This window comes from Theobroma cacao, chromosome 4 (genome assembly GCF_000208745.1).
Source record: "Theobroma cacao cultivar B97-61/B2 chromosome 4, Criollo_cocoa_genome_V2, whole genome shotgun sequence".
Classification (NCBI taxonomy): domain Eukaryota; kingdom Viridiplantae; phylum Streptophyta; class Magnoliopsida; order Malvales; family Malvaceae; genus Theobroma; species Theobroma cacao.
The window spans coordinates 30776732-30794148 of NC_030853.1; the positions used below are offsets into that span (position 1 = coordinate 30776732).

Sequence of the window (17417 nt, forward strand, 5' to 3'; positions counted from 1 at the left end):
AAGATAAAACTAGAAAATGAGATATTTATTAGATTAGGAATGGCTTCCCCTCTGTCAAATACTAATAATGATTGATATTTGAAGCTTTGGACTAAATGGGCAATGGGTTAAGCACCTAACGTTTTTCCATTTGGACAAAAGCTTTTAAGAGAAAGAAGGTTGAATTTGTTTTCAAAGCAGCCCCAAATTTTCCCATGTGGAAGGTGTAAGTTTCTGTAAACATCAGCATGTTGGAAAAGTGCATGCCCCATCATTTTTGCCTTTGAAAAAAATTGAAGCAAGCCCCCAAGAAATTTATAGCACAAGGCTCATCTTGTTCTCAGAATAGCTCATGTCATTTCTCCAAAGATTTAACAAGAAGAAGAATTTTTCTTTCCATGACAAGAGAACTTCATTTGGAGTAATTGTTACATGCCTATTCTGTACGCAATATGTATTAAATTGTCTTGAATCAACCTTAAGGGACTTCTCAGTTTTCTCTCTCTTTCTCAGCATTTAAAGTACGGACACCCTACCTCGAACGAAAAGTGCTGAATGTCTTAATCCTACCATAAATGCTAAGCCAGAAATGAAAACACAAAATGGGTAGTCTTGTTTTTTGTTTTTTGGTGAATAAAGATGGGAGGTTGGGCAATTTTTGTATTTGGCATTTACCACCACCTCCCCAGAATTCCCAACTGACAATGGGCACGTTGGATTTGAATAGCATGTTTCCAGGAGGAAAACGACGTTGCCATGAGGTTCAGTGAAGTGAAAGAAGGGCTCTGATCTGCATCAAGGAGCGTAGCATTCAGCCAGCACCCAACCGCCACATGCTTCTGCCGCTCCTAATTTTGGAGTCTTGTGCAATAGATTGATCAAAGTTTTGAACAGACCATGAAGCCTCTTTGTCAAGTTGCTGCCTGTCTTTACATTGTTACCAAGATATTACCCCGTCCTTTTGAACTATGCAGCACTCACATTTATAAATCACCCTTACGTTTATTAATGCAATAATTTCGCTTCCACTCGAATCTGTGATGCTCTCATTCGGAGATAGGTCATCCTATCTACTTCATCCACCGGAGTACTTGGCCTGCCAATATTGATTGACTTTATCACTTGTTACAAAATATTACCCCCTTCATAAAAGATTAATCTAATCTATTGAAATGTATAGTTGCACCTTGTGAACCCCAAACGCTTGCTCTTCCTTTGACTGCTTGCTTGTCGACCTATATTTTCAAGTTTTATTGTTTTTTGTTCTTGTTAGATAGCCGTTGCCCATTCTACATTATTCTTTATAGACCATGGCGTATCGTATGCAAAGCTATTGTCCCGCAAGTCCTCATTCTAAGTCCAAGTGCACTAAACAGGCTCTAAATCACAAATGCCCTTCAACAACATTGTGACAATTTAGGCCCCAGGAGTTATCCACAGAATCAAGCAGATCTCATCTGCCGCTAGCTAACGTTTTCCATGGTCGTAGCATTAATCCCCCGAATCTTGATGAGGGTCCTACATTGACCAAATCACATGGTTCCGAAAACCGATCCGATGACCCACAAAATATGAACCGGCATTGCGAGTGACAAATGGTTGCACTTGATTTGAAAAAGTGTATAGAAAAAGAAGAACGAATCTAACAAAAGAATACGCCACAGATACGAAGGGGATCTTTCATGTTCACACTTCAACGGCCAAAGAGGTCGTTGTTCAAGGGAACGATTAACCTTAACCCATCAAGCAACATCATGGTAAAAAGATTAAACTAAAGGGTTCTTTGGTTTCTGTGCATGGAAGCAATACTAATAATTAACTCCAATGAAATGAGTAAAAGATAAAAGTGAAGAAGAAAAAAGATGAGGAGTCATAATAGTCAAAGCACGAGTTCATTAGTTTGCAGAAATCAATAAAGGAGAAATGGAGGATGAAGGCATGTCCTCCCCTCCACTTTGCTTCGCAGCTTGCTTGCACTTTGCACAACCCGAATGAAATGTGGGGCCAAACCCGAACAGATAACAAAGCCCCGGAAGAACAAAGCTACGCATATTACATATATAGGTAAGAAAAAAACCAGCTTCACCCGAAAAAAGATGGGTTGAAAGAGAAAAAGAGAAAGCTTGGCTTGGTTAAGTGACCAAATATATGGGCATGGCAGAGGTAGAAACCCTGTGGTACTGCTCCATGTTCAGTTCCCTGAGACTCAGATAAGGAATTGCCACGTCTCCTTTTCTTGTAGGAGTCAAAGTTCCAGCCAGGGGACCCGAAGATGGGCGGCTCGTGGTTCTGTAAGGAGTGCTGGAACCGCTCCTGCTCTCGGTTATGTAAACAGGTCCTGAAATTGAAGCCCTGAAAGCTCTAGCCCTTGCACGATGGACATCAGGTTCAAGATCAAGATCTAGATCAAGATTGTCACGGTGGTTATTGCCATGTGGAGTCCATTTCTTCCACTTGAAGAACAGCAGGGCATTTTTCCACCAACGTTTCTTCTTTTTAGCCTTGTGGGTTTTCTTGGAATGCTCGTCTTTCGAGATGGGCTTTTGGAGCTTGAAATGTAGAGAGTCTATGGATCTTGATGTTTCCCTCTTGTGCTTCCTTGCTTCTTCCAAAACCTGGTTTTTTAGGTAGCAACAAGCAAAGGGTAAGTAAAGAACTTAACAGGGGAACAAAAGAGAGAGTTTTTAAAGAATAACAAACCTGAAAATAGTCCATTTGGGGGTCAAAGCCATAGTCACTGAAGTGCTGAGGCTCAGGCATTGGAAAGATTGGGGACTTGTTTGACATTGTTACTGAAAATTCTCTCTTTTCTCTCTGGTTATAGATTTTACTAACTAGGAACTGCTTTCTCCCAAAGAGAGGGAAAAGGGGATTCGTGTAAATATGACTTTTGGAAGGCAAAATAAGGAGATGGGAAAGTGAAAGAAAAGGGAAGAGCTTTGGGGGCTCAAGGTGGGAATGGCCGTTGGCAAGTGGCAAACCCTAGTAAATGCCCAGTTAACATCTTTTTTAGATTTCCAATGGCACCACTATCTATTTAACTAACAATTTATTTTATTTTATCTCATTCCCTTGCAGGACGGTAGGAAAATTAGTAACAGTAGGTTGATGGACAGTTACTAGTAGTTTACAACGAGGAGAGCCCCTAGTCACAGTCGGCCCCCCATGTACCATGGATTATGGATAGAACCCCCGAGCTCAGCTCTTTGTTTTGTTTTCTTCATTGATATCACCATGAAATTGTATTCAAAGTTGATTCAAGATAAGATCTGTGTTTTTGAAATTTGTAGCTTGTAACATAGATTGCAGCCCATGGAAAATTTTTAAAATTGTCAGATTGGATATGAAACTATATCTTCTTGTTTTTTTTCCTGATCTGTCTCCTCTCAGAAAAATGTCTTTTGTCTTGTTTCTTAGTTCTAAATTCTAACAGAACGAAAGGGGCCTCTTTCAGCTCCATTTGACCCTCATTTGTAATCATTGGTATCAAACTAGCTTTCCTGTTTCTTGTTTTCTAACTTTTCTTGAGCTTTTTCCCAGGAAACAAAAGCACAATTTCACTTGATCAAATTAGTTACTTACCCCTCCACCTTCAACAAGAAAACCCCAAATTTCAAAAGCTGTGTAGACTTTTGGGAAACATTGCAAAACCTGAAAGGAACTAGAAAGAATATAACTTAAATCATGAACCTCTTTCAATACTAGAAGGAAAAATAAATGAAGGAATGGGGGCAGTGTCTTTCTCTTTATTCATTACAATCACATTATACACATTGATGTTTGCCACATATTCTTAACTCATTCCTGTTAAAATGAGCAACAGTTCATTGAAAACAGAAGAAGCACATGGAAAGAACCTGAACCCATCAAATCCTTCATGTTACAACACAAAACACACTGGGTAAAATCTGCATCCAATAACTGTTCAAGACAATCTGCAAATGGTCAGTTTTTTGCACTCAAATCCCAATTCTGCCTGGTATTTTTCAAATAATTGATCTGCATGCTTCATCTGATGATCCGTAAAATAATCTAATCCTCGTAAAATGCAAACTCAGATATACTAACAGTCAATCTAGATATTGATGAATCTTACCATTATCTTTAACCCTTCCATCCCATTGCAGTTTCAGTTTCACCCCAAATTTGTTTTTTGTGCATTGTCTGCTACATAAGGTGCAGTCCCTTGGAATCTAATCTAGTTAGGGAGAGAGAGAGAGGCTTCTTTCTATAATGAAGAGACCTGAAACTTTGACTATTACTCTGCTTTATTACATACAAAGCATTATGTGTGAAACATCTTGAATTCTTGATAAATGAGAACGGGGCATGAGCATCACGTGAATTTCCTTATGGTTTGCTACTTGTTTTTTAATTATGATACTGATACATCACGGGTACGAAGAAGAGGAAGCAAATTTTGCTTGCAGCACAGCAGCAGGAGCAAGAGAATCCATGCAATTTAAAGAAACAACTCAAGAACAAAGAAATCCCACTAATTTGCATGGGTGATTTTTAATGATTTAATGTTGTAAATTTCCAAAGTTCTCCAACCCAAACAATCTGGATTCAATGATCAACAAAGTTCTGCAAGCCCACGGCCCAACCAAGCCTTTCCTTTTTCCATTTAAGCTTGTTTGAACCCAGACACTATCACTGTCAGAAGTTTGGCTGGATTAGCCATTTATCTCTCACCCTCTTAGTACCAGCTGAATAAGGTTCTGATGCAAAAAGCCAACTACCCATAATTATTAATAACTGAAAAAGAATGTTATAACTTGTCAGAAAAAACAAAAATATCCTAACCTCAACATAAATATGACTATCTGCTTCCATTCATGAACAATGCCCCGAACTATTTTCCTTGCAGCAATTGGGAAGGACACAACTATCCTTCCATAAAAATAGCAAAATTTGTTCTAGCATGATGTATTCTGCTCATGTTTTCACTTTTCACTCCAAAATATATCTGTTAGTTCAAAATTTACCTTGTTTTTTACTGGTGTGCACTCAATCATGCGACACCCTTATTGCACTAATTTTTTCTCTTATAAAAAAGAAAGATCTGTTTTAATCAAACTTATTTCGACCTTAATATCTCTTGTAAAACACCTAATTTCTCATGTCAATGAAGAATTAAATAAATTTTGATATTATTTATTACGGTCTATTTTTCTAAGCTAAAAAATATATGTATAAACTGAATGAAGATCCTTATAAGATTCATATCATCTCTCCTTATATGAGATCCATCGTCGTATATTTAACTTTTCAATTAAGGGTTCGTTTATTTTGCAGTAAAATATTTTTTAGAAAACGTTTTTAAAACTTATGCTTATTTGAAAAACGAAAAATTAATTCTAAATGTAAAATATTTTACGAATCAATAAAATTAACCATAAAAAATATCTTACGTTCAAAGAACACCAAAAACACTTTTATATTAAGTTTATAAGTATAAGTTTGATAAATATTAATATTTAACTTAAAATATTAAAAAATAAAATATTAATATTTAAATTATACAACACAATTAAAATTAAAAAATAGTTTTTAAATGAAACAATTCAATGCAATTAAATTTTTTATTTATAAATAGAATAAATCTTACTAATAATTATAATAAAAAATATTTCAATGATCATCATTTGATGAATACACACTTATAATAGAGTTAAATCTTACTAATAATTATAATAAAAATGTTTCAATAGTCGTCATTTAATGAATACATATTTATAAGTGTAGGTTTTGGATATCTTACACAATTGATGAATATTTATATTTTTATAGTTATGATAAAAAGTGATAAGATGGAAAATTTTTTTAAAATTATATTTTATTTTCATTGCAGATATGTGATTAAATGCGTTGAAAAATATCATTATCGATTTTGTTCATTTTCATTTTCATTCTTAATTTTGATTTAAAACTAGTGAAAATCAAATATCAATATTGTTTTGTAATCAATTCCTATTTATTATTTTAACAGCTAAATAACTACACTATGATGGAAACTATTTTTCATACAAACAACAAAAAATATTTTCGATAATTTATCTAAATAAAAAAATATTATATTCTTCTATAAAATATTTTATCTAGAAAAAAATTTTATCCAACATGTTATTTTTCGATTACCAAAAATACTCTAAGATTAATTGCTATAGTAAAGATTAATTGGACCCTTTGAAGATTTAAGCCCAAATCCAGAATGGGCCAAGACTAATATCCATTTAGGAAAAGGAAATACATTAATGAGAAAGGGCAAAAGGGCATTAGAGTCAATTTAACAGAATTCCGCGTCAACCGTGGCGTCCGTCAGACTGAGGAAAGACCAGGAAGCAGGTGCAAGGAAACTCAAACACCAACTACAAACTCTTACTTAAGAAACCCTCAAGAACTTTCCTACCTTCCCTTGTATTCATCCCAATAAACAATTTCCTTCCCTCTGCTCTTTCTTTTACTAAAACCCTCTCAAGCCAAACAGAGAAAGCAAAAGGCTCGCCTCCCGTAGCTTGGAAAAAAACACCTTAAGCTATGAGCGAAAACCAAGATATAGCCAGGAGGGTCCCAACCGAAACCAGCAGCAGCTATGCCTTGAGCGGCAAGATCATGCTCAGCGCAATCGTCGTTTTGTTCTTCGTGGTAATCCTCATGTTCACCCTCCATCTCTACGCCCGCTGGTACCTTCTCCGCGCCCGCCGTCGCCAGTCCCGTAACCCCCGCCGTCATTCGCGGAGAACGCAGCTAGTCTTCTACGTTGACCCCAACGCTAATGCGGTCCCCGCCGCCTCGCGCGGTCTCGATGCGCGCGTGCTCAAGTCGCTCCCGGTTTTCACTTTCTCCTCCAAGACGCACCCGGACTCCGCGCTCGAGTGCGCCGTTTGTTTGTCCGAATTCGAGGAAAACGAATCGGGTCGGGTCTTGCCCAAGTGCAACCATAGCTTCCATTTAGAGTGTATAGATATGTGGTTTCACTCTCACTCCACGTGTCCCCTTTGTCGTACCCCCGTTGAGGAGTCCGTACCCGTATCTGACAACCCGGGAGATTTAGTTTTAACGATTAATGAGCCGTCGGGAGGAGGATCGGGATCAAATCAGAGCTCGGAATTGTGTTCCACGTGTCAGCACGAGGAGGGGCAGGCGGGTACATCGGCCGTCGGTGCCGGGAGGAAGTTGTCGATTGAGGTTCCCAGAAGGAACACTGAAGGTTTCGAAGGTGAGTCAAGTGGATGTGACTCAGGGCCGAGTCAATCTTATAAATCCCCGATGAGTCGAATGTTGTCGTTTACGAGGATGCTGAGTAGAGACAGGAGAGGGAGTGGGGCAAGTCCTTGTCCTTCGCCGATGAACGCGGGGAGTTGTGGATCAATAACTGTTCCCGAGTCGGACATCGAGCGAGGCGGCGAGGAGACACGGCAAACTCAGGGCGGACTCGGGGCGTGTATGACTCAGTAAGACAAAGTAGTAGCCTCGTGGCGGATTTACCTTATCGAAGTGAAAAGGCAGTCATTCGAGGACGGGAAGGACAGAATCCACGAGCCTCGATGTTATTGGACTCAAGTGATGTACACGTGGCAGATTTTTGACGTTGATGGGCGTGAATATTTGATCGTAAAAATCTGTGTATAGATTTCTCTGATTAAATTAATTTGTTTTTTTTTTTTTACATCCTTCCTTGAAAAAAATATTTTAAATTTGAGATTTCTTTTGTATTTTACTGTTTGCTTATTTTCTTTAAGATTTATCTTAATTATTTTCTAAGATAATTTTCCATTGTAAATATTAATAAAAATGGCATCTATTTGAAGATAAAAAATCTAGTTAATATTAGAATCCTTAGATATTTTGGAGTGCTAGGAGGATAATTCTTGGCAGAGACAAAGAACAAGATTTTGCCAGTCAAAGTAGTATGCCATTTGAGCCACCGGTTTGAAGTCAACATTCAACTGTCTTTGATTTTTTTTTCTTTCTTGTTTTTTCTTTTAACCTTATCCCATATCCCAATTAATCAAATCCTAAGCTTTCATGAACAGATAGAATCTGAATTCTTTGATTCTATCATTTCTATTCTTATTAATCTCCTTATCAATTCATTAAGATAAGTTTTGTTCGTAATTAGAGGGTATAAGGTTCACAATTATAAGTTCAAGATCTCTCATTTTCGAGTTTGTCATGGTGTAGTCCGGTTGTCTTGCTTACTCTATCCATTTGAGTGTTTGAGAGGATATCAAAATCGACTCTAATATCACTTTATCACGAAATCCTGATCTGATCACTAATTGCAAATTAGTATTGTTATTTTAATGTTATCAGTTACTGGTGGCGCAGCTAAAGCTGTCTCTATTTGACCCAACCTAACCTGCAGAAGCCAACCCACGTCTGCATCTAATGATTCCTGCTGTTTTGAGTCATTTTTGTTTATTGGGGATTACCTTACCTTCCTGGAAAACCATTTGTCAGCTTACCTTCCATAAAAGCCACCGTCTCTTTGAGAATCAAGTAAAATTATTGCAAGCAGCCTTGATCAGGTTATGCCATTAACTTGCTTCTGAATTGTTTTAAATGACTGTGTTTCAGGCTTCAGCCTAACTTCCTACTCGGCATAATGAAGGGTGGCAGGAAAATTCATGCCAGGGGACCCTCTCCTACCCTTTCCCAGCATCTGCGATGGTTAAAAGCTGAAACCTAAAACCTCAACCCCTCCACCACTCCACAAACTTCTCAACTTCTCACTCCTGTTTATCCACGCGGTTTCCACTTTCTGCACATGATTAAGTGCATATTTGTCTCTTCCAAAGCCCAATCAGGATGCAATGGAAACGTAAAATAATGCATAGGACAAAGGGCTTTGTAGAGAATTCAGGCTCTGAACAGGGTGGACAGCAGCAGACATGCTTTTGGGGTTTTTCGTTTTGACTTGGTCCGAATTTCCAAGCTTTCAGACATCCTAGTAAGAGACAAAAAAGGGTAGACCACCTTTGAGGTTTAGCTCATAAGATCAGTTAAACTTTCACCGGTGGGTTAAGTGAAGAATACCCAGATCCATGGATCATGGATGGATCCTTTCTTTCCAACTCCATGGACACGCCATCTCTCTCTTTCTTACTCTGGTACGGCACGCTATGGACACAAAGTCAAAACCCAAGATGTGACATGAGTTGGGGAGCCATTGGTTTATGTTAAAGGGTTTCAACCTTTCAGGTGGGAAAGCCTTTCATTTTTCCCATAGAAAACAAACAGAAAATTAGAGCCTTAGACACAGTTGATGGAAAAGCCAGCCACGTCAAGTGGCTTCTGTCAAGTATTTCCTTACATTTTTCAGCGTAGAAAATTTGTGGGTTTCTTGGTTGATTGAAATAGCCATTGTCGCATTATCACGTGGGAGAGAGACATGACCTCTCTTCCACGTAATTATTGGTTTATCAAAGACAATTTTTTTAATTCAATGAATACGTATGTTTTCTCTTGACCAATGTAGTTGTTGGTCTATGGCATATGATTGAGGCATGTTGGGATGTAGAATTTTTAGTATAAACATGAGAAACTTCATCAGCTTGACTTTGCAGAAATTATCGAAATATTCTTAATTCGAAGTTAACATTCACATTTATAGATATTCTTATAATCTATGTCTCCTTTACTACCTCATAAAATTTCCATTAGATCTTCTCTTTGGGTTCGGACCCTCCGAAAAATCTAAAATAACTCTATTCGGGCCAGGAGATACCCTATGGATCCCAATCATGAGAATTTCAAACAACTTTCAAGAGTGGCTCAGACCCATATAAAAAATTACCCTGTCCCACATAGCAACCCTAGTCTATGTTGGGTTTATCATATGGGCCAGGTCCATCCCAAATGAATGACACATCCTTAGTTCAGAGAAAGATGCAACTTCACCAGAACATTGATCAGTATAACTCAATAAGTTCTTTGGAAGAATGGAAACTGATAGCCAGTGGCTAAAGATTTCTTTACATTACAAACTGGAAAGTGTAGTAAGAAGAAATCTAAAACGATCTTCCCTCTTGCTACCTTGGATAATTAGAAAGAAGCAGGTTGATGTTATTACATAGCCGAAAACCAAGATCTACAAGGAAAATTAGTGATAGTATGTTATTACAAGACGTGACTGATTAAGTACATCCTAGGAATAAGTTACATCGGTAATACAATTTGATAGCTAAACATTGTCAAAATAATCTAAAACAATGGTGAAGTGTTCTGAGCTGTTCAGCTGAAGTGTTGAATTGCTGCAATGATAGAAGACTGGCCTAACTTCTATTTGATGTTTGTGTCACCCTGCAGAGTGTAAGTCGACAGGTTCAACTAAACGAGATCTTCGTCTCCTCTTGCCTTCAGGAGTGCACCTTACAACACCAAACTTTCCAAGCTTCACAGAAAGTTTGCAATTTGGCTGTGATGACAATTTTTTTGATCCGTAATCTGAATCTGACTTGACAGGTGGAGATTTCTCTGGTGAAGATTTATTCCTGTCACCCCTTGTAGGTTCTTTTCTCAAGGGTGATTTACCTCTCTTTTTGGACATTCGAAGTTGAGTTTCCACCCTTCTCTTGTCATGCTTGTGGAGCCGAACATGGAATGGGTTTACAGCCGAATAACAGACAGACTCACTATAAACTCCACTTCTATCTAAATCAACATCTCCATTATTCACCTGCATGACAAAATGTTAACAGTAACCTTGTTAATGCACAAGTAATGATAAGTGCCTCCATTTGGGATAACTTCTCGAGCTAAATCCTTTAAGATATTGAACTGAATACAGAACAAGAGCACAAGGCTTCATCTTTTTTCCTTTGAACAATAGGAAAGCATAATGAAGTTGTGTTAGAAAATTACTACAAAATTTAGCTAAACTACTTCTAGGTAGAGAGAAATGACTCCTGAAATTTACTTAAAAATGAGAAAAACATAATACCAATTGGAGCAGTGCAGAAAAGGATCGAGCAACATCATGCTTTTCTTGGCCCTTAACAACATCAGTGAATGGCATGACATTTCCATTGTCAGCTTCAAGTGATAGTTTGTCAAGAATTCTTTCACCATACTCGTGAATATCAAATGGAGGATGTGAATCCTATTAAAAACAAAAGCTATCCTTAGTCTAAACTGCCACAAAAAAGCACAAACTTAGAAGAGCAATAATATTGACAAAAGATTAGTGGCTATAATAATGCAAAACCAAAAATGAATTTAAGAAGAGGAATTGAAGCAATTTTAATTTACCTGCTCTTCCAAGTTATGCTCAATTTTCTGCTTCCATGATGAGACTCGAGCAGCCAATTCAGTTTGCTTCTCGTTTTCAGCTATGCTGGCAAGGAGAGCATCCTGCATGACAAAATACATGTAATACATAAAGCAACAATCTGGCAACAAAGAATTGTTCACTGCAAGTTTATGGTGTCAGGCTTTGTCTAACTTGCTGCAATTGCTATTCACTGCTTTCAACAGATGAGATGGAAGAGGAAACAGATAAACCAAATATAAATGCATGCAAGGCAAAATTCCAGATAACGCTAAAACATATATTACAGATAATCAAGCATCTCTATTCTCTAAACCAGGCACAACTTCTTGATGGACTAATCCAGTGAATAGAATACAACAAATAAGGCTGTTTTCTTTCTTTTTTTTTTCTTTTGAAAGGAAATATAGATGTAGGTTAACAAAACAAATATATTAAGTACCTTGTTAGACAGCAAGGAATACATATAACATTTTCCTTTCTCTTCTTTTAAGATAATTTTTCATCTCAAAGTTAAAACCAAAAAATATGGTCCTCAACAGAGCAGAATGGCATAATAGGATCCATGTTCCACCACACACGGTGGGAAAAGGCTTACCTATTGTTTGCTTGTTTAAATGTAAAGAGAAAGTATGCTTACTAGGTGAGAGCGACAGAGATCTTCCAGGCTTGCCTGAGAATATGGATCCCCATGGTCAAACATTTCATTGGTTCCGAAATCCTCATGCTATGAAAGAGCAATGAATGAGCAACAACAGAAAATCTCATACTTTCTAGTGGGTAAATATCATATATGATCACATCACTGATATGCTAACCTTCTCATTGTGAAAAGGTAAGTCTTCATCCATAGACATATTCTCTGGCACATCAAAATCAGCATTCTCACCATGATATCCATTGTCTTCATTGTTGTCTTCCAAATTAGCAAAAGCATCCGCAGCTCCATTTCCCCGACCAGATAGTGATTGCCGAAGCTGAAATAAGCAAACATGTTTCACAACCAACCATGCATCGGGCTCACCAAAGTACAACTTTCAGTAAATATACCTTTTCATATAATGGAGGAGACGTAGACTCCCTCTGTCTTTCAAAGGCACTCTGCTGCCTCTCCCACATCTCTGTTAGTTCTGGACTAATGGGACCATGCAATCTAGCAAGTGGAAACAGAGTAGTTATAGGAATACTCTTCGTAGAATTTACCCCAATCCTTTTGGAAGCTTTTACTGCTTGTGAAGAAAAATCAAAAGAAGCCCAATATTAGGTACTTTAACAAAATTATATAGGTAGAACAAGCAGGCAAGAGATACAAAATTTTAATTACCCTTTTTGAAAGGCCTCACTTTCAAGTTTCCAGGTTCATGGGGATTCAGAGGTTTCCATGGATCATTGTCATCATCATCTGAATCAAGTAAGTCTCTAGGGCCTGAATACCTATCATCCATATCAAATCCATGATCTACATTTCCAAAATTATCATCGTCAGGAGGATCAGGCCCTGTATTACAGTCATTAACACCAAAGTCGCAATCAACCCTAGGAGATTGATTAACATTAGCATTCTTGTTCTTTCCAAGAGATGATTTATGTGCAGTCCCCCCTGAACGTCTTGTGGGAGACTGAAAGCTCTTGCGCCTTGAACTACCCCTATAAGTGCCATATTCTCCTTTACCAGCTTCATCACCCTTCAAATAATTGTCAACCGCTATTGCATCACAAGGATCTAATAGAATAAAATCCTGGTAGAGATCATTTGTTGCCAACTACAACCACAAAAAATCAATCACAGAGTTAGGCTGCAAAGTTGGTCAAACTTCATCGTACTATTGAACGAAGCAACTGTAATACCAGATAGGACTCTAATTCGCTGCCATCACCAGAAGTGTCCAAGCAATCACCTTCAAGAACAACTAAATTTGCCGGGGGCTTTACAAAGTGATTCAACAAAGTGTCTTTGTTGGCTGAACTATCTAAGCAAATCTTTGCTTCCACTGCAAATATAAGCTCATTTCAGCTGATACTAGCAGTTAAATTTCAACCAAATAAAAAAGAAAAAGAGAGGTTAGCAGTTTAAGGGTACCTGGGATGTCATCTAAGCCCCAAAATTGATCATTGTCTTCATCTGAAGAAGCCTTAGAAGCACCTTGCTCAGGCTCGACTGATGCGCCTTCCGGTTGATCGTGCTGCCTGTTTCAAATGGCATGTACCATTTATAACAGGTTAACCCGAGAGACCTTTTGACAATTCCTCTTCTAACATTTTCTTTTAGTGAATGCAATTATAATGCTTCATATTGAGCATCAATTCTTATTCACATGGAATACAACAATGTCCAAATAACACGGAAAACAAAGTAAAAGAGAAAAACTCTCAAAAGATGAAAAACAAAGAAATAGGGAAAAGGAAAAAACAAAGAACCTCTTCTGAGAAAGAAACTCCAAAGCATGCAAGACCAAGTTGTATAGATACTCTACTTTCCGGCTATACACTTGAACCGAACCCTGAAGCAGCAACGCAGCTACAGCAGATAAAAAAAAATACATATATAAATTAATTTAAAAACCCCATGAGAATCCAAAAAAAAGTTACTTTTTTTCTTTGGGGTGTAAATTGGAAATTAAGGAAGAACCTTCAGCGAAATTCACGGAGCTATATCCGTCATCGCTTTGGGAGCCAGTAATTTCACCGGAGCAAATCTTCAAGAGATAGTCTTCAAGTTTTTTGGCGAGATCGACTTCCCAATTGGCTTCCAAGTCACGCTCCGGCTGGACCCTGTGGACCTTTCCAAACTCACCACCTCCGAACTGTCCGTCGTTTTGGTTGCTAGTCATCTTCTTCCTCCGTAGTTAGGGTTTAGCCTCTCGTTATTTCGTTGTTGCTGGTCACTCGAATTCATTGGGAGACGTAGGGTTTTGGGGTGGTGCAAATTGTGGGTTTTTTACTGTTTGTTTCTTGAGAAAAATTTGGACAGATATTGAGGGAAAATGAGGAACCTTGGGATTTCCTTTTGCAGCAAAGGCCGGTGGATATGGCGAAGAGAGAGAGAATGAGAAAGAGCTTTCAAAAACTTTCGACGGGCAATTTTCCCGCCTGCTCGACGAGTGCCGGACGTTTGTTTGACTAGAAAGAGAGCATTGGGCTGGGTTTCTATATATAAAGGCTAGTTGGCCCAAATCCTGGAAACATGGGCCATGCAGGTGTTTTTTCTTTTTAAGCTCAATTATAGATTTAAGAATATTATATTTCGTCGGTCCTTTTGCTTAATCCGTCTTTTTTTTTCAGATTTTTTAAAATGAATTATTTTCTCCTTTTCAAAAGTTTTTTTTATATAAATTTATTTTTCATAATTTTTTACTTTTTCTTATAAAAAATAATTAAATATTTATATTTATAAAAAAGATTCATATTTTAATTTAAAATATATGAAAATATCAAAATTTTATTTTCATTTTTGTAAAAATTAAAGAAAGACAAACATTTAAACACAAGGATCATGGCCCTGCAATTATGTTCCCCTTGTAATAGGTTCCTTTACTTCTTTTGAATAAGTTAAAATCTTTAATTACTAAAGAGAAAAGTTGGAAGAGAAGTTTTCTAAGTATATTGGAATTTTTGTCACAATTATTATTGAGAAAAGAGAATTGTAATTCGAAAGTCACAGCTCAAATTGCAAAAAAAAAAAAAAATCTCTATAGGAAACTAGCAAATGATATTGATCTCATGATCAAACTTTTTATGTTTTGTTTTGTTTTTTTTTTTTTTGGTTTTGGGTTTTGCCAATTTATTTAATCCTTAGTGCCCAAGGGGTAATCTAAAATTTTACAGGGCATTAGAAAACAATACAATGTGGAGAATTTTTATATATATAAATAAATTGTAACACTAATTACTATAAGCTGTTCATCATCTCCATGTTTTGATTTTTGTCTACAGTCCACGAATCAAGCCAGGAGTGTAAGGAACACCGGCCTTGGGGATCCAGTCGTCACCGCGCAAGAACACGCCAGGGGTGAACCTCCGAGCTATAGCTGCATTGATCTTCTTGATGCCCCTCCAGGTAACCCTGTGGGTCTGAACTGCACCAGGGCCCCTGTTGCCGAACTCAGCGTACCACAAAGTGTTGAGAGCGAAGTCACCGTTCCAGGGCAACCATCCCTCTGGGGCAATGATGTCATCGATCTGAGATTGCATGATGAGGGTCCTGGAGAACTCCTTCCATGGGCGGCCGAGGTATGCCTTGTTCTTGTCCTTCACAGGGAGGTACTCTGGGTCGCCAGAGATGGTGCAGTTCTGGAGAACAAGGGCGGAGACCTCACGACGTTCGATCCTTCCTTGGGCGGTGACGATGCATTGTTGGTTCTCCAGTGGCTTCCTGACGATGATTTTGCAGTTCTGCAAGACGGTAGCGGAATCGCCGAAGATGAAGTCAATGGTTCCAGAGATGGTGCAGTCCCTGTAGAATTGACGGTGGCTGTGGGCGTAGAGGGTGTCTTGGTAACCATCCATCTGGCAGTTGTAGAAGATGGATTGATCGCTCTGCACACGAAGTGCTACAGCTTGGTGCTTGATTGCTCCAGCAGTGTTCTCGAATCCAATGTCCTTGGCTATGAATCCATCACCGACCACACCTGCAAAGATTCGAAAAGCAAACACATTGTTATATCCTGGTTTCGTTCTTGGGGAAATATTTAGTGAAAATTTTATCAAAGCAGTACTGTAATTACCAACTGTTGCAGTCCTGAATGTGCCAGTTCCATCAGCGTAGTTCAAGTCACCGGTGATCTTGGTCTTGGTGCGGCCATCTCCAATGAACATAACATTGGTCATGCTCTTGGTGACGATCACTTGCTCCTTGTAAACTCCAGCCTTAATGTATATGACAAATGTGGTGGGATTGTCCTTGGGGACCTCTTGCAGGGCCTCGTTGATGCTGGTGTATTTGCCACTTCCGTCTTTGGCAACGACAACATTAGGCTTAATGGTGGCAGGAGTTTGCCGAATGCGGGAGCGCTGCTCTGAGCTGACCCACATAGGGAAACCATTCTCAGCAAAGAGCCTACGTTGGCCAGTGCTGATTTCGCCGATGTTTTGAATGTTGAGGTTGCCGAGGATTGAAGAAATCTCGGAAACCATGGCCAAACCATTGCTAGTGAGCTCCTGAGAAGTCTTCAAAAGTGCCTGCATCTTTTTTCCAGCTTCACCGGTTGTGTTCATGAATCCATCCAAGCAAGTTTGTTGGTATGTGATGGCTCCACCGAGCCAAATCTTGAGGTTTTCGATATACTCATCGAGTTTGCTGAAGTCGAATTCCCCCAGTTGATTGAAAGAGTTCTTAAGATCATCAATGGCATAGTCCATGAGCTCATGGCAATTCTCAAGAGCCTGACGGGCCATTGGGTCCTTGGCTACCTCTTTCACGGTGGATGAGTTGGCGATTACTTTCTTAATCTCAGAGATAGCGGCTTGGAAGCCAATCTTGATAAGCTCCTTGGGATCAGTGGTGTTGGCAGATGAGAGGCTTTTCTCACATGTTTCTCTGTAATCAGTGGGTTGGCAAATGGCTTTGATCGCCTTGGTAGAAGTCGATATCTCACCTGTAGGAGTTGCACCACCACCGTTACCTCTTCCACCGTGGCTGCGGCTAACACCAACTGCCACAGCAACCACCATGGCCACCAGGAACACAGAGCAAACGCTGATGATAGCAACCTTCTTTCCCATCTTCAAACAAATGAAGTTTTTCCTTATCTGATTTTTTTTTTCCTTTTTTCCTTTGATATACAAAAGAAATGAAAACCTTACAGAGCTGTTGGGGCTCCTTTATTATTAGCTCTTGCCCCTTGGGCTCTGGTTTGGGAAGCTATGGTGAAATGAGGTATATATATATATACAAGGCGACAGGGAGGGAACCCGACGACGTGAACCATTTAAAAAACCGTTATTTTCTGTTAACAAGCTGTGAGGTAGAGAGAGCCCGACGAAACAGAGGGGGTTGTTGAAGTTTTCCATATATAACTCGTTGTCCACAGTTGTGGGGTGTAGAGCTTTGTTCATTCTCTTTCGCAAATGATTGGTGAGAGAACATCATTTTTATTCTTGGCCATTCTCTAAAACTGTCTTTGAGGCTTATATTTAGCTGCAATTAGAAAGTTTGAAGCCTTCT

The 17417-nt window shown here is 38.7% G+C and overlaps 4 protein-coding genes and 1 long non-coding RNA gene across 5 annotated transcripts; 2 read left to right on the top strand and 3 right to left on the bottom strand.

Annotated features, from left to right (window-relative positions):
• On the bottom strand, window positions 1843-3090 carry LOC18603540. The gene is made up of 2 exons (XM_007035581.2): window positions 2680-3090; window positions 1843-2594 (listed from the first exon to the last, which is right to left on the bottom strand). The coding sequence occupies exons 1-2, from the start codon at window positions 2764-2766 to the stop codon at window positions 2112-2114; spliced, it is 570 nt and encodes a 189-aa protein (XP_007035643.2). The 5' UTR covers window positions 2767-3090; the 3' UTR covers window positions 1843-2111.
• LOC108661512 lies at window positions 2856-3350 on the top strand. Its single transcript, XR_001927350.1, has 2 exons — window positions 2856-2931; window positions 3058-3350. It is a non-coding gene; the product is annotated as an uncharacterized LOC108661512 (long non-coding RNA).
• On the top strand, window positions 6190-7686 carry LOC18603541 (RING-H2 finger protein ATL2). The gene has a single exon (XM_018120320.1). It carries the CDS (start codon window positions 6520-6522, stop codon window positions 7438-7440), a length of 921 nt encoding a protein of 306 aa, XP_017975809.1. The 5' UTR covers window positions 6190-6519; the 3' UTR covers window positions 7441-7686.
• Window positions 9980-14349, bottom strand: LOC18603542 (condensin-2 complex subunit H2). The gene is made up of 11 exons (XM_007035583.2): window positions 13884-14349; window positions 13673-13772; window positions 13335-13441; window positions 13103-13245; window positions 12579-13017; window positions 12305-12480; window positions 12073-12231; window positions 11895-11981; window positions 11236-11337; window positions 10928-11086; window positions 9980-10663 (listed from the first exon to the last, which is right to left on the bottom strand). The coding sequence occupies exons 1-11, from the start codon at window positions 14083-14085 to the stop codon at window positions 10283-10285; spliced, it is 2055 nt and encodes a 684-aa protein (XP_007035645.1). The 5' UTR covers window positions 14086-14349; the 3' UTR covers window positions 9980-10282.
• On the bottom strand, window positions 14998-17101 carry LOC18603543 (probable pectinesterase/pectinesterase inhibitor 21). The gene is made up of 2 exons (XM_018118624.1): window positions 15979-17101; window positions 14998-15882 (listed from the first exon to the last, which is right to left on the bottom strand). Exons 1-2 carry the CDS (start codon window positions 16973-16975, stop codon window positions 15182-15184), a joined length of 1698 nt encoding a protein of 565 aa, XP_017974113.1. The 5' UTR covers window positions 16976-17101; the 3' UTR covers window positions 14998-15181.

Coding starts and splice junctions, on each gene's coding strand:
- LOC18603543 (XM_018118624.1), bottom strand. CDS start 16,975: ATGGGAAAGAAGGTTGCTATCATCAGCGTTTGCTCTGTGTTCCTGGTG. Junction 15,883..15,978: donor ATTCAGGACTGCAACAGTTG/GTAATTACAGTA, acceptor GAATCTTTGCAG/GTGTGGTCGGTGATGGATTC.
- LOC18603540 (XM_007035581.2), bottom strand. CDS start 2,766: ATGTCAAACAAGTCCCCAATCTTTCCAATGCCTGAGCCTCAGCACTTC. Junction 2,595..2,679: donor CCCAAATGGACTATTTTCAG/GTTTGTTATTCT, acceptor CTAAAAAACCAG/GTTTTGGAAGAAGCAAGGAA.
- LOC18603541 (XM_018120320.1), top strand. CDS start 6,520: ATGAGCGAAAACCAAGATATAGCCAGGAGGGTCCCAACCGAAACCAGC.
- LOC18603542 (XM_007035583.2), bottom strand. CDS start 14,085: ATGACTAGCAACCAAAACGACGGACAGTTCGGAGGTGGTGAGTTTGGA. Junction 13,442..13,672: donor GAGTTTCTTTCTCAGAAGAG/GTTCTTTGTTTT, acceptor CATTTGAAACAG/GCAGCACGATCAACCGGAAG. Junction 12,481..12,578: donor AGTGAGGCCTTTCAAAAAGG/GTAATTAAAATT, acceptor CTTCACAAGCAG/TAAAAGCTTCCAAAAGGATT.